Source organism: Saccopteryx leptura, chromosome X (genome assembly GCF_036850995.1).
Source record: "Saccopteryx leptura isolate mSacLep1 chromosome X, mSacLep1_pri_phased_curated, whole genome shotgun sequence".
In the NCBI taxonomy this organism is placed as follows: Eukaryota; Metazoa; Chordata; class Mammalia; order Chiroptera; family Emballonuridae; genus Saccopteryx; species Saccopteryx leptura.
Genome location: NC_089516.1, coordinates 11,579,779 through 11,595,660, shown reverse-complemented (window position 1 = coordinate 11,595,660; position 15,882 = coordinate 11,579,779). Strand labels below are relative to the sequence as shown.

Here is a 15,882-nt window from a genome sequence, read left to right as displayed (position 1 = left end):
CTACAGAACAGAAAAAATCATAATGAACAGAACCAGGATCCATAATAGGAAACGTGGTGGGGGTGGGGTGGGGGTGGGGCAGGAAAAGCGTGCTCTGCTTTCACAGTAGGACTTATGTAACAGAAACATCATTTGGGCCCATACCACAAAATCCATGAGAAAGGCTCAAATGTGAACATGGTGTGCGCGTTATTTTAACATCTATGTTGCTGCCCTGGCCGGGGTAGCACAGTTGCTAAGCACTGTCCCAGTACCCCAAGGTTGCGGGTTCCATCTCTAGCCAGAACACATACAAGAAACAACCAATGAGTGCATGAATAAGTGGAACAATAAAATCCATGGTCATGAGTTTATACTGCATCTGTTTGCACCAACACATGGCAAATTAATCAGTTTCACACACACTGAACCATTCCAGGGCAGCACAGGAGAGAATAAGGCCTCACTTATATATCACCTAGTGTTAAGTTGTACTTAGAATATAAATTCTTTCAGTCAGCTACTTTAGATACCAGCATGTACCTTCGTTTATCACTCTCTCCACCCTCCTATCCCAGGCACCGTGAAAGAACCATTAGTCTAACATCTTCGCGTCTGCTCTGCCTGGCAACCGAGCTTGGTGAGCACCATCTCCAATGGAACAAAAGTGTATTTTCTATTGCACCTTGCACCTTCCTTTTCTTCAGCAATTGAGCAGAATCTACTGTTTTACAGCATGCGCCTAGGTCTCTAGGTCATTACACTGGTGCTGGTACGACTGCTGGAGCTACAGATGGCTGCTGGTCTACAAACAATGGCTAGGAGCTAGATTTGTTTTGTTTTCTTTTGTTTTGTTTAGAACTCCACTGCTCAGGAGGAAAATCAAAAGGCTGTGTATCTCAGATACGGCGCTTCCTGGCTGCCCCATTCAATCTTGCTACGTGCTGGAATTTGCACTGTTTTGCTCATTTCCTTGTTTGTTTTAACTGTGGCAGGAAGAACTATTTCTGTCCCCAGGAACCAGCTTGTCCCTGGGAGTGGACATGGTAGAGGAAGAGCTGATGAGCCATTGGAGGGGCCTGGCTAACCAGATGTATCATCGTGCGGAGGCTCACTCTCCAGATCCTTCACGTGCTCCTTAATGCCCCCGAATAAGAGAGAATAGCTCAATGACGTTCAAGATAAGAGACAGTGAAGACACCACTCACGTGAAAAGGACAAGATGCTTTTCTCTGTGGGGTGAGAGAGGAAGCAGCCCACCTGATGCAAGCAACGGTCTTGTTTGCAAGTGTCAGCCACATGTAGGCTGAACCCATGGGTCAGCAGGTAGGCCACCTCGAAGACAGACTTAAGACACAAATGCTACAAGTTCACAGCAGGCCCCCTTGCATTGTCTCTGTCCTGCATTGTATTCTTCCATGCCATACCTGACCTTTTATTTTTCTTTCTTTGTATTTTTCTGAGGTTGGAAACGGAGAGGCAGTCAGACAGACTCCCACATGCACCCGACCGGGATCCACCCAGCACGCCCACAAGGGGGCGATGCTCTGCCCATCTGGGGTGTTGCTCTGTTGCATCCAGAGCCATTGTAGTGCCTGAGGCAGAGGCCACAGAGCCATCCTCAGTGCCCGGGCCATCTTTGCTCCAATGGAGCCTTGGCTGCAGGAGAGGAGAGAGAGACAGAGAGGAAGAAGAGGGGGAAGGGTGGAGAAGCAGATGGGCGCTTCTCCTGTGTGCCCTGGCCAGGAATTGAACCTGGGACTTCTACACGCCAGGCTGACGCTCTACTGCTGAGCCAACCGGCCAGAGAGCCATACCTGAACCTCTCGATTTCCTCTTCCTGCAAGTGCATCTCCACAGTGACGTCTTCAGTTTGGGCAACTTTGAGTCCCTCCTCTTTCTTGTTCAACTACTCTTCCTTTCGTACCACACAGAACACATTCCCTAGGTTCAAGTGTGTGGGGACAGACACAAATCTAATCAGCAAGACCCAGAAGAGCACAGGAGAAATTGGGAAGGACTTATCACAGCAGGCATTTTCACAACGAGGCTGTTGAATGTTACAACAAAAGGCAAAATGCTCATCATCCAAGGCTGACTCAACCTCGGTTCTCAGCAGCAGGATTTGGAAAAGAGAAAGAACTACGAGGAGCCACACTCTCCCCCTAGCAGCGGAGCAAGCTTAAACCCTGCCCAGGAGCTGGCCTAAGGCAGTCCAGTCATTCCTGCTAGCTATCTGCAGTTCTTTCTCTTAAAGAGAGTGAAGCAGGCACACCCGTCACTTCACTCCTTGGAGGATGAAGTAAAGTGAAAAAGTTCAAGCACTCAAAACTGTCTCAAGTTTGTAAGTCGGCTATTCTTTGGTATTCTTCATTCTTCCACCTGATGAAAGACAATTTCTGATACCTGACAAAAGCTTATGTGGATTCATTTTCCACATAGGGAGTCAATACTCTTAAATAAGGATGCATATATATTGATAATGGTACAAGTTCCATAAATGGAGAAACAAAACAGACACATCTAAACTTTTCCTTCAGCCTGACTTGTGGAGGCACAGTGGTTAAAGCATGGACTTGGAACGCTGAGGTTGCTGGTTCAAATCCCGAGCTTGCCTGGTCAAGGTCCATATGGGAAGCAACTACTGCGAGTTGATGCTTCCACCCCCCCCACTTCTCTCTCTTTCCTCTCTCTAAAAAAAAAATAATAATAAGATTGCACTTCATAGTATAGAAGTAAAAAAATCTGCAAAGGTAAAGACTGAAACACAGAAACTGAATTAAAAATTCACATGCACATATTGACCGATTCATCATCAGACGTATTAGGGTTATCATCTCCCAAGTTGATAACGATATTTATGCAAGTATTACTTATTCAGCACCTACTGAGGTGCCAGGTACTGTACTAGCACTGGTTCCTATTGATGAGTAAAACAATTCCTGTGGAACTCATAACCAACTGGAGGAAACATAATTTTAAACGCAGCATTTCATTAAATCTAAGACACAGTTGACTGTAAGATAGATCATTATTACTATTCAAAAAGCCACCAAAGCATCCAGTGTAACATGTAGCCCAATATCAGAAATGTGGAGGGAAATATACATCTTAGAGTCAATGAAAAAGGCAAAGTAAGTGATTATACAATTGCAAATTTAAGTAAGTCCCAAGGAGGAAACAAATAAGCGCCGACAGAGATGAATGCACGGAAACCCAGACGGGTCTACAGAACCAGACGGGCAGAGTGTAAAAGTGCTGGGTGCGAGGGCAGCAGCCTGGGCAAAAAGCTGGAGAGGGAAGAACTCGCTGTCCTCAAAGAGCACGGCCCGCGGCTAGCAGGTAGGGAGGCGGCAGAAGCAGACTGGTGCCAGAGGGGCTATCTCAGGTCTCCGCTTGCAGCAGCAGAGAAGCCCAGAGGCAGACAGCCAGAGTATACCGCCAGGCTGGGCCAGGCTGGGGCGAGGCTGAGGCCCTGGAGAGATTCCTAACTAAGGGCAGTTCAGGAGCTGGAGGGGACAGGATGTGATGGAGGGATGCACAGAGCAGTGCAAGGATGGGGTTTCTATCCTAACGTGCAGCCAGTGAGTTTGGGTGGTGACAAAAATTAAAACAGGATGTCTAGAACCATGGGACTGGTCCTGAGTCTCCGGAGAGGGGAACAGATGATCAATTCTGGTGCTGTGGTCCCACATGCTGTTGCAAGAGTAGCGGCCATCCTACTTAGCAGAAAGTAGCAAGATCAGAACAAACAAAAAAGGAGCTGCCGCTCCCTTTCTATCTGGGAACTGGAAATCAGGTTCCTACCAACAGGAACTTCAGTTAAGTACGTATTTCCTGAATGAAGACCATTATCTTGACTTGCATTGTTAGCACATGGAGAGGTTTATGGTTAAGACTAAAATACTGATATAACATTTTCATTCTTTTGGATTTCCTCTAGGATATTGTTATAATATACCTAGAGCTTTTTTAAAAAAATTTCACCAGGAGCAATACTGATATTGCCCACCAATCTATTGAGGGTGAGTAGAACCTGGCATAGCACATAACTGTGCCATTATTGAAGACTTGCTCTTCTTTTTCTATTTCATACCAACAGACCTATTTTTTTTATGAGAAATGTCTCTAAGTGCCTGACCAGGTGGTGGCGCAGTGGATAGAGCATTAGATTGGGACACAGAGGACCCAGGTTCAAAACCCTGAGGTCTGGCTTGCACGTGGGATCACTGGCTTGAGCATGAGATCATAGACATGACCCCATGGTTGCTGGCTTGAGCCCAAAGGTTGCTGGCTTAAGCCCAAGGTCACTGGCTTGAGCAAGCGGACACTAGCTCTGCTGTGGCCCCTGCCCCCGTCAAGGCACATATGAGAAAGCAATCAGTGAACAACTAAGGTGCCACAACGAAGAATTGATGCTTCTGATTTCTCTCCCTCCCTATCTGTCCCTCTCTCTGTCTCACAAACAATAGAAGAAAAAAAGAAATGTCTCTAAGCAAATGCTTTCTCCTTCAAATTCACATTATGCTGGACAAATGGATCCTACCTTAAAATGAACTGCAGTTAATTGATTACTACATGGCAAAAAAAACCCCAAACAAACATTATTTTCAAACAAATTTTTCCATTACAGCACCACTCATTACTTTAAAATTTTTATTTTGTATACTGATATTCATAATATTTAATATTTTAATTCTCCTCCTTCAAAATAATCTTTAATTCCCAAAGATATTCATTTTAAACAATTAGAAAAATTAAAACAGGAAAATATTTTTAAAAATAAATACAACATGAATTTGCCAACTAATAAGTAATCTTAAATAACATGCAGCTAATTTGTTTCTTGTTTTAATGGCTGTTCCTCACAGTAGATTCAGTGAAAAAAAAAAAAAAAAACTTAAAATGAAACATCAAAAGGGACAAGGTTAACGTAATTTGCAATGTCTCCATCTCCGGAGGCTGATTATAACTGTTCTCCAAGGATAAGTACTGAAGCCTCCCCAACTGCAATTTTTTAGTAAGTAATCAAATTATACTGTTTCAAAGTACACAGTCTTTTTCGGTTGCTTTAGTAACATAGTTGAGCCAAAATGCCCTCTATCACATGGATTCTGAAAGTAATACCATTAACCTAAAGTCACCAAGACCTATAGTTTATAATTATTACAGTCTTCAAGGTTAATTGAAAATAAACCGTTGGCAAAAGACTTAGGCATTTATCCTTATTAGTTTTCCAAATTTAAACAGTGTTTAGTCTCCAGAAATTTCTAAGAGCCTTAGAAAATTAAGTTTCTTCTTCAAAAATAAGTGGAATAAAATAATAAGTGAAGGTTAAAACACTTCCCAAAGCTTCTTTAGCATGGTTTATAGACGGTATCAGATAAAACAAAAAAGTGCTGAGGCTGGGGGGGGGGGATCAACATTTCTGGTTAATTGAAGATAGTTTTAGCATTTTATAGAACTACATGAAGTTCTGAGGTTTTTCATATATTTTATTCTGAAAAAATTCTTACTAAGCACTTTGAAAATATATAGATCTGGCTTGACAAGGTGGTGACACAGTGGATAGAGTGTCAACCTAGGAAACCCTGAGGTCGCTGGCTTGAGCACGGGTCGCCAGTTTCAGTGTGGTATCATAGACATGACTCCAAGGTCACTGGCTTGAGCCCAACATCGCTGGTTTGAGCAAAGGGTCACCGGCTCTGCTGTAGCCCCCCAGTCGAGACATGTATGAGAAAGCAATCAATGAAGAACTAAGGTGCCACAGCCATCTGTTGATGCTTCTCATCTCTCTCCCTTCCTGTCCATCTGCCTCTTTCTCTCTCTCACTCACTCTTTAAAAAAAAAGTAAAGCTCAAAAGGTAGAGGTTTTAATAGGATTGGGTTACTTTTGTATAGAAATAGATCACTGTGCACTATTCCAGTCACTGATTTCAACAATTCATAGAAGTGCCTACCATATGGGTATTTTATTGATCTGTTCCTTTTCTTGTATTACCAGTGGATACAGGGTAGGCAAAAGTAGGTTTTCAGTTATGAGTATGTGAAATAGTCGATTCTTGTATTATTAATTATTGTATTATTTTCCATAGGAACAACTGTAAACCTACTTTTGCCCACCCTGTATATATTTCAGGCTTATAGAGAAAAATGATTCACATTCATTTTTTCTCCTAAAATTTTGAAAAATAAGTCACATTAAAAAGTTAGTATAGGTCCTGGCCAGTTGGCTCAGTGATAGAGCATCAGCCCGGCGTGTGGAAGTCCAGGTTCAATTTCTGGCCAGGGCACAGAAATGGGCCCCATGGCCTCTGCCTCAGGCACTAGAATGGCTCTTATTACAACAGAGCAACTCCCCAGATGGGCAGAGCATCGCCCCCTAGTGGGCTTGCCAGGTGGATCCCAGTCAGACGCATGCAGGGAGTCTGTCTCTCTGCTTCAGCACTTCTCACTTCAGAAAAATACAAAATTTTTTTAATTTAGTATAAATCTCTTAAGCACAGACATGATCAGAGACTAATGAAATTCTCATCTTGAGAAGGTGTAGAATAAATGATGATGATATGAGAAAAGAGGACTTGAAAGTTCATTTAGTACCCCTGCCAACTCACCGCCCAGATCGCGTGGCGGGTAAGGACATGACCATTTAGAAACTGAGAACTAAAAGTCATGAACGAGGTCAAGTCTTTCATGTAGACAATGCATACAGAGCTAGTACTGGCTAGTTCTACTATGACCATTCCCTTATCCTACTCACTAAAAACCAGACAACACCAAAACAAATCCAGATTAGGGTGATGAGGACAAAGGCAACCAGGAAGCCTGCAAAAACCCCAAATTCTTCTAGTTCCCTAAGGAAGTCACTGTCCAGGAAATGGACACATGAGCCATTATTCTTTTATTGATAACAAGACAACAGAAACATAGATGATTTTTCCTATATCAACAGGCTGGCAGAATCAGAAATACAAACTATTATAATACAAAGAAGTACTATTTTGGTGAGACTTCTGAAGTGTTCTATAGACTGTTCTATAATTAATTGGATCAGCATCAAAAACCAGGCCAGGAGAGAAAACCACACAGAAACATGGTTCTATGTGAGTACCCATTTAAGAGGAAACAGAGGGTGCTTTCCCCTCGAATGACCCCTACTATCTCTGTTCCTGACCTGAAGTCCAGCTTAACATTGGCAGCTCATCAATCGCTATAACCTGCAGTAAATTAATGTCATTTAGGAGAGAGTAAGTACTTAACAATGATTGTGAAAAAATAATCAATACTGAAATGTTTCCAAGCTTCTGAGAATCTTTATGAAACATCCCAAGCCACTCTTTAATCTTCTTCAAATGCTAAAAATTTTGCACACAAAAAGCAAAGAAAAAAAATCACATTTCATTTTTAGTTAAATAAGGATGAAAGTAATGACAAAGGAAATAACAGAATTAATCCCATGTATTCAGTTTCTCGTTGTTGACTCTCTCTAAATTGTGTTTTAAAAACTCAATTCACATGTAAAACCTAAAACTAAAAATTAAAGAAAATATTAGTTTTATTTACTGGGGGGAAGAAACTGAAAAAGTAAAAGTTTATTTTGTTATAGTAGAAAATAACTGTTTTGGTTTGAGATGGCAGACTATCAATAATCTGTTAAATTGGTGATGGTTCATTGACTTTTCCTTAAATATCTTAAAATCGTTCACTTAAAAAAAACAAGTCGTCGTTTTGCATTTTGGTGAAAAACAAAATCTGAAAAAGGAGGAGGGATGCATTCGGGGCAACACTAGAACCTATGGAAACACAATAAATTAAAATCAATAAAAAAAATAAAACAAAATAAAATATTTTTAAAAAGAGGGAAAAAATCTGAAAAAGAAATCACTAATTCAAAATGTATAATTGCTAAAGCTGAAGCTTTATAGCAAAAGATCAATTGTGAATGTTAAGTAATAGCAAACAGCCAAAGGGTGCCTTTCAGTAGGGAAGTAAGTTTATTCCTGACTAGAGAATAAATACTTCAGCAAATCTAGTCTTCTTCCTAGTTTTAACCTCAATCTTCCACATCTCAAAGGGGAAATGGCACAGTCCAGCTTTTATCCATGTACTCTCTTCTTAACCTCTTGCAGTTTGGCATTCAGCGTACGGTTTCACTTAAAGAGGCCCTTAATAAACGGCACGGGTAAATGAAACAGGTCTAATCTGGTCACCCCTCAATTCTTATCATCACAGATCTTTCAATGAATTTTGACACTGTTGGTGAATGCCATCTTCAAAACCTTTCTTCCTGGCCCTGGCCGGTTGGCTCGGCGGTGGAGCGTCAGCCTGGTGTGTCGGCCTGGCGTGCGGGGGACTCGGGTTCGATTCTCGGCCAGGGCACATAGGAGGGGCGCTCATTTGCTTCTCTGCCCCCCCCTCCTTCCTCTCTGTCTCTTTCTTCCCCTCCCGCAGCCAAGGCTCCATTGGAGTGAAGATGGCCCGGGTGCTGGGGAGGGCTCCTTGGCCTCTGCCCCAGGCACTAGAGTGGCTCTGGTCGCAGCAGAGCGACGCCCCAGAGGGGCAGAGCATCGCCCCCTGGTGGGCAGAGCATCGCCCCTGGTGGGCGTGCTGGGTGGATCCCGGTCGAGCGCATGCGGGAGTCTGTCTGACTGTCTCTCCCCGTTTCCAGCTTCAGAAAAATACAAACAAACAAACAAAAAAAAAAAAACCTTTCTTCCTTGCTTTCTTTGTTTTTTGGGGATTTTTTTTTTTGTATTTTTCTGAGGTTGGAAACGGGGAGGCAGTCAGACAGACTCCCGCATGCGCCCGACCGGGATCCACCCGGCATGCCCACCAGGGGCGACACTCTGCCCATCTGAGACATCGCTCTGTCGCAACCAGAGCCATTCTAGCGCCTGAGGCAGAGGCCATGGAGCCATCCTCAGCGCCCGGGCCAACTTTGCTCCAATGGAGCCTTGGCTGCGGGAGGGGAAGAGAGAGACAGAGAGGAAGGAGAGGGGGAGGGGTGGAGAAGCAGATGCGCGCTTCTCCTGTGTGCCCTGGCCGGGAATCAAACCCAGGACTCCTGCACACCAGGCTGACGCTCTACCACTGAGCAAACCGGCCAGGGCCCTTCCTTGCTTTCAAGTGGTCGGCCTCCCTCTCTTTTCAGGCTGACCATTTAAAGCATGCTCTTCATCCTGCTCTGCACTCCCTCTTGGAAGGTACATATCATTTCACAATTAGTTCTATCTCATGCTCAAGGTAGCTAGTTCTGGCATCAGATCAAAGCTGCATAATTCAAGAGCTGAGTAATCTTGACCCTGTTACTAAACCTCTCCATGCTTCAGTTTCCTCACCTGGAAAATGGAAATAAGAGGACAGCTGTTGTGGGAATTGAATGTAAACATCTAGTAGAGTACCTTGCACATGGTAGATGCTCAATATGTGCTATTTACTAATATCAGTTTTTGTATTCTACTGCCATTTTATTCTTTATTATGAAGCCAAACTCATTATTTCTCCCCTCCCCAAACGTATACACGCTCTATAAATTTTTCAGATAAATAATAGCAATGCTTTTCCATTTTGCCCCAAATCCTCGAGATCATCTTCGATCCTTCCACAGGGACTTGCTACTCTGCAGAAGCTCTCTGCACTGTCCTTCACTTTTGGTTCTGTAATTTAAATCAACTTTATTATTTATTGAATACTTTATAGGCTGTACCCTAATATGGGATAGTTCATGGCTTTGTATAACAACTAGCTATCTCAAGAGCAAACGGTCCCTACTACTTCATACCAGAGACTTCTCATGAGCCAAGCCCAGCCAGAGGGAAGGACCTACACGAACCAGCACTTCCCTGTCCGAGGCTCAACTGCATTGCCCTCCAAGCTCTATTTTGCTGCACAACCTCTCCTGCCTCGAGTTCTAATCGTATCTCCCTATTAAAACTCTTCTGCAAAGAAGTATACTGAAAAACATGCCTCTCCAATCATAGTCACTTCAAAGCAGACATGCAAATTAAAAACAAAACAAAAATACAGCAATATTATATCTGCAAGGTAAAGGTCCAAACCAGAAAGTCTTCCGAATGTGAGGAGTCATAAGTGCCAGGAAGAGTTGAACAGACATTGCTAAGAGTTTTCATATACAGGTCAACGTGTATATGTAACAATAAACAGAGGCTGTTAAAAGACATACTGTTATATTCTTTTTTAATTGGGCATCATTTATTTCAGTAAACTGAGAAGTATGGTCTTTGGCCTTGAATAGACCAACATCTATTGTATTCACAAAAGACAAGATGTATCTTTGTATAAACATGACCTCTAAATTTTTTGCAACAATACAGATTAAAACAGCAACCTTCTTTCACACTTGCTCAAATATAGGATATGCTAGGAATTATTTAATTGTATATACACCCAGAGCCAACACTCTCAAAAAGAGAACAAATTTATGCATAAGTGATCACACACACTTATGCATAAGTAATCATACATTTTTATAACCATTGTATTAAATTTTAAAAGGTATGCAAAATACATGGGCATGATTATTTTATATATAACGGCACAACAGAAAGGATTATATCCATATTTAACTGCAACATGAGATTTCACGGTAATCCATTTGTTTGATCCTGAACAGTAAATCTCACCAAAAGCATCAAATTCTCTATTTTGCGGGAGTGGGGTAAAGATTTGAAGGTTTGATTCTGGCTGAAAAAAAGAATATACCATAACAAGTCTAAATGATTAAACAGCTGCAGATTCTAAAAAGAGTTTTTATTACTCAGAGTTAAGCACTCATTTATGCTTTAAATTTTCTATTCAGTGATATCTTTTTAGATGCATAAAAGGAAAAGCAACGATACTTAGCTGGTCTGTGAGTCCCTCATTTAGTGAAGGGCAGTAAAAAAAAAGTTTTTTAGATGTAATCTCATTGTTTAAAGTATCTCTTCAAACAAACCATAGCCATATAAGGTTAAGGTTAAGAATACTATGGGGTACTCATCCATGTAATTCAAAGTGCCCTAACACATAGCCACTAGGAATCAAAGTTCACATTTAAAGTTGGTTTCCCAAGAGCAGAGATGCCTGTTCTCATTCAATTTCACTCTGGGCCCTTCTTGCTGATGCTAACAGATTACATTAATAGCATGTAGGGCAAACCACTTACTACAGGTAAACAAGAATATATATCTATATCTATATACATATATATCTACATATGTATATAGATATATAGATATATTAGATTTTATTTATTCATTTTTAGAGAGAGAGAGAAGAGAAAGAGAGAGAAAGAGAAGGGGGGGAGGAGCAGAAAGCATCAATTCCCATATGTGCCTTGACGAACAGGCAAGCCCAGGGTTTCAAACCAGTGACCTCAGCGTTCCAGGTTGACGCTTTCTCCACTGCGCCACCACAGGGCAGGTATAAGCATATTTTAACAAACAAGTAAACCAGCTATATGGGAAGATAAAAACAATATATTTGACCAATAAACTTTTTTTTTACATAAATGGTAGAAGGAGAGCTTAGGTAGCTTAGATAAGGTCAAAAAAAGGTATAGAGGAAAGGCCACAGGAAGAAGTGACAAAGATAGAAAAAACACTGTAGGAAGATTTGCATTATATATTAGAAATCCTTGGGTTTGAGAACTCAAGGATTAAGATTAAGAACTAAAGCTTTCATTTGCTATGGGGGGTATTATGTTCATTAAAGAGTCAAATCTGTCTGACCAGGTGGTGGCACAGTGGATAGAGCGTTGGACTGGAATGTGGAGGACCCAGGTTCCAGACCCCGAGGTCGCCAGCTTGAGCCCATGGTTGCTGGCTTGAGCAAGGGGTCACTTGCTCTGCTGTAGCGCCCCCACCCCCAGTCAAGGCACATATGAGAAAGCAATCAATGAACAACTAAGGAGTCACAACAAAGAACTGATGCTTCTCATCTTTCTCCCTCTTGTACAGTCTGTCCCTATGTGTCCCTTTCTCTGACTGTCTCTGTCACACAAAAAGAAAGTTAAATCTAACTTGAAAACCAACAATCTATTTCTCCTTAGTAGTACCCACCCAGGAATTTTTTTTTAAGTTTCAGAAATTTACTGTAATTCAAGGCAACTCATTAAAAGCATAGCATTTCATTAGGGAACTTCTCATTTGCTTAATTTCAAACTGCCATAATATTTCTTAAGGACATATTTAAGATGCTAAAATTACTTTGATTATATTTATTATTATAAGTTCTTAATCATCTTGAATCAAGAACCAATACTATTCAAATCACTTTTTGAGAATTTACTGGCAAAAATCTTTAAGATAACTACTAACATAAATAATTTGAACACCAATTTCAAGAATAGAAATTTTCATTGAACTGAAGTAAGAGATTTGAGATCTAAAACTTAAAAATAAATCAACTGTCATGAAGCTGTAATATAAAATGTAAGTAATATTTTGTATAATGGGAAAGAAAAGGCAAACATCAAAATTACATCATCTAGGCCCTGGCCAGTTTGTTCAGTGGAGAGAACGTCAGCTTAGCATTCAGATGTTCTAGGTTCAATGCCTGGTGAGGGCTCACATGAGAAGCTACCATCTGCTTTTCTCCCCTACTCTCTCCTCCCTCTCTCTTTCTTTCCACTCTCACAGCCAGTGGCTCAACTAGTTCCAGCATGGCCCCGGGCGCTGAAAATAGCTCTGTTGTTCCAAGTGCGTTAGCCTCAGGCACTAAAAATAGCTCGGTTTATTGGAGCATCGGTCCAAGACAGGGATTTGCAGGGTAGATACTGGTTGGAATGCATACAGGAGTCTACCTCCCCTCCTCTCACTCAAAAAATAAAAATAAAAAAACTACCTCTATTGACCCTGGCTGGTTTGCTCAGTGGCAGAGCGTCGGCCCAGCATGTGGAAGTCCCAGGTTTGATTCCCGGACAGGGCACACAGGAGAAGCGCCCATCTGCTTCTCCACCTTTTCCCCCTCTCCTTCCTCTCTATCTCACTCTTCCCCTCCCACAGCCAAGGCTCCATGGGAGCAAACTTGACCGAGGCCCTAAGGATGGGATGGCTCCATGGCCTCAGCCTCAGGCATTAGAATGGCTCCAGTTGCAATGGAGCAACAGCCCAGATGGGCTGAGCATCGTCCCCTGGTGGGCATGTCGGGTAGATCCTGGTCAGGTGCATGCGGGAGTCTGTCTGGCTGCCTCCCCTCTTCTAACTTCGGAAAAATTTAAAAAAATAAAAATTACATCTCTTTATTTATCTGTATATACACATACATATGTTATAGTAGATCTGTAAGTTTAAATGGTTTGGGCTAAATTGCTAAGCTCATTTCATACATAAATTACTTTTATGGCTATAAATATAAAAAATACTTTAAATTTTAGTCTTAACAAATTATACACAAAATAACCTGAGGTCAGATTATTAATACACTAAGTATACCATAAGAGAAAAATAGCTAACCTAATGCTTGAAATCATTATCACTTCAACACTTGCCATATTTCTTAATTGAGGTATAATTTACATACAACATTATATTAGTTTCAGATGTACAACATAATGATTTGATATTAGAACACCTACCATCTAAAAGTCTCTGAATAAAACATGCTCACCACTGAGCAATGGCTATGGAAACTTGATGTGAATAAATGGTGGTTATTATCATAGTCAAATCATTTATATAACATGATTCTTTTCAAGGCTGTTCAGGGTGATCAACTACAGCCAATAATCATAACCACACACTATTATCCCAAGCTCTATTCCACAATCAAATACCTACCCACTATACCCTTAGGAATCTGGATTCCGATCCATCAAGCATTCTAAGTTATTGGGTCTACATGAGAAATACTGCCTGAAATTCTTCATTGCTCTTAAGTACCTGAATATCAATTCATCAATCCCTTGATTTCTTCTCTACTACCTTTTCTCTTTCCATTAGGCAGCTTTTCACCTACATATAGAACAGCTGAAAAAGTAGCACATGATTGCAAAGAACTAATGACTACCTACTCATTATAAAGCTTGTTCCAAAGTAGTCTCCTTTCTCTGGGTTCACTTATTAATTCTATTCAATAAGCATCATCATTATAGCCAGACAGTTTTAATTATATGCCCACATGCACAGAAAACCACATTAGTTTCAAAACAGTTAAATACATAAGATATTTTCTTCTTGTACTTGCCTTGTGTCTGCATTTAAGTACAACTCCATAGGCTCCTATGATAAAAAGAAGTAAACAGTTAGGAGCAGTATAGAAACTGCAAGTAGAAATCAGTTCTCTTATATTTACACTGGTTTTCAGTATAGAGTGCTATATATATAAACACCCAGACTATAAGCAGCCCATTTCCTCAACGTGTAGTTTTAAAGGTTTCTCTTTTTTAAAGAAAATTTCACTTGAGACATTTTTTAATTTAAGTTTAAAATATTCTGGAGACAAGATTTGAGCATAAGAACTTTAGGAGTAAATGAAAATTAATTCAAGAGATTCTAGGAACTTAAAATTTAAGAGCTAATGATTTCCCAAGAGTAAGCTCAAGCACAGAGCTTACCAAATATGTTCTCTACCCTAGAAGACATTTAAATACTCTTCTAGGACACTGGAATGTCTTTCCTGATTGGCAAAATACTATAGGCCTCGGCATCTAATTAACAACTAGTAGAAGTTTATACATTTTTGCCATAAATAATGACTCAGTTCAAGGGCACAAGCCACAAGCAGTCCAAGTATCTCTGTCCATTTATCAGCACACACTCCCACTTTGGTAATCTCAATGAGATTCATCACTACTTTTGGCTTACTTCTCCTATTATGTAGCCAACAAACTACTTCCTTAGAGGCAGAACACACGAGTTGACAGCAAGATACCCAGGAAACTGAGATTAAAATTATATTGTGAAAATCTAACTAGAAGAATCAAATGTATGATAACTAAGGTTTGTAGAAATGTCATGAACACAGACATGGAGAGGTAAAGCCTCATGCATCTATAAGAAGGGACTTTAGGGGACATGAAATTGGGAAATGTGTCTCCAATACAGTCTAGGGAACGAGAACAAATCTCCCCCACTTTGGCTGAGATGGATGAACCTCGTTATCCTAGTTAGGGTGGGACCAGCCATGACAGCCATCCAACTTAGCTCCACATCACAGACAATCATCCAACCTCAGGCCAGTTTTTCTATGAGGTGAAAACACACTGTCTAGGCTACAGGAATGTAGACTTTGCTTGACAGCTTTTCATTTCCTTAATATAGATATGTATTTCTTAGCCAAAAAGCATCTGAGGTCATTCAGAAAGGAGAAAACATATAGCAATGATATTTCTGACTATAACTTAAACTGACACAGTCTGATTTACATAACAGCCTGGTAGTTTTAGGTAACCTGAGCCAATCCTTGAGAAGATGATTATTTACAGGTATACAAAGCGAAACAAGGTTATGATCCAGAAAACTTAGGCCCAGAATCTGGAATATTCCAAACTTGTTGAATATTGCAACCCTATGATGAGACCTTCTAGTCAGCAGCTTTATTGCCTAAGTCTCTAATTGTAATACTTTAAAAAAAAACCAATGACAAACAAAAAGGCAGCTATTATCAAACAGATAGCATATAAGATATGGACAATAGATTTTATTTACGTAATTAACATCAGTGAAGAAAAAGAAAAGGAGCTGACGGGGAAGGAAGAGGGTCCAGTAAACTAATATGGTTTTGACTTAAGACCTTGAAGCAAACACCCAAAGATTAGACTGTATTTTAACTGTTTTTGTTTAAAAAGGATTTGACAACTTAATATTAATAATATTAAAATCTAAAATAGCTTTGCTGTTCACATTGGTATAAATTTTTAAAACTTCTTTTGAAATTCAAATTTTATTTGAAAATTTTGAAATA

General features: G+C 40.6%; 1 protein-coding gene and 1 pseudogene across 4 annotated transcripts in view; both read right to left on the bottom strand.

Moving 5' to 3' along the window:
- Window positions 1–15,882, bottom strand: part of CDKL5 (cyclin dependent kinase like 5) — a 203,833-nt gene that overhangs the window by 117,159 nt on the left and 70,792 nt on the right. For all 4 annotated transcript variants that reach the window (XM_066357387.1, XM_066357390.1, XM_066357389.1 and 1 more), the window contains exon 3: window positions 14,164–14,198. In XM_066357387.1, the coding sequence (XP_066213484.1) occupies window positions 14,164–14,198 (35 nt within the window). The remainder of the gene's footprint in view (window positions 1–14,163; window positions 14,199–15,882) is intronic.
- Window positions 798–6,722, bottom strand: LOC136385939 (gap junction alpha-1 protein-like; annotated as a pseudogene).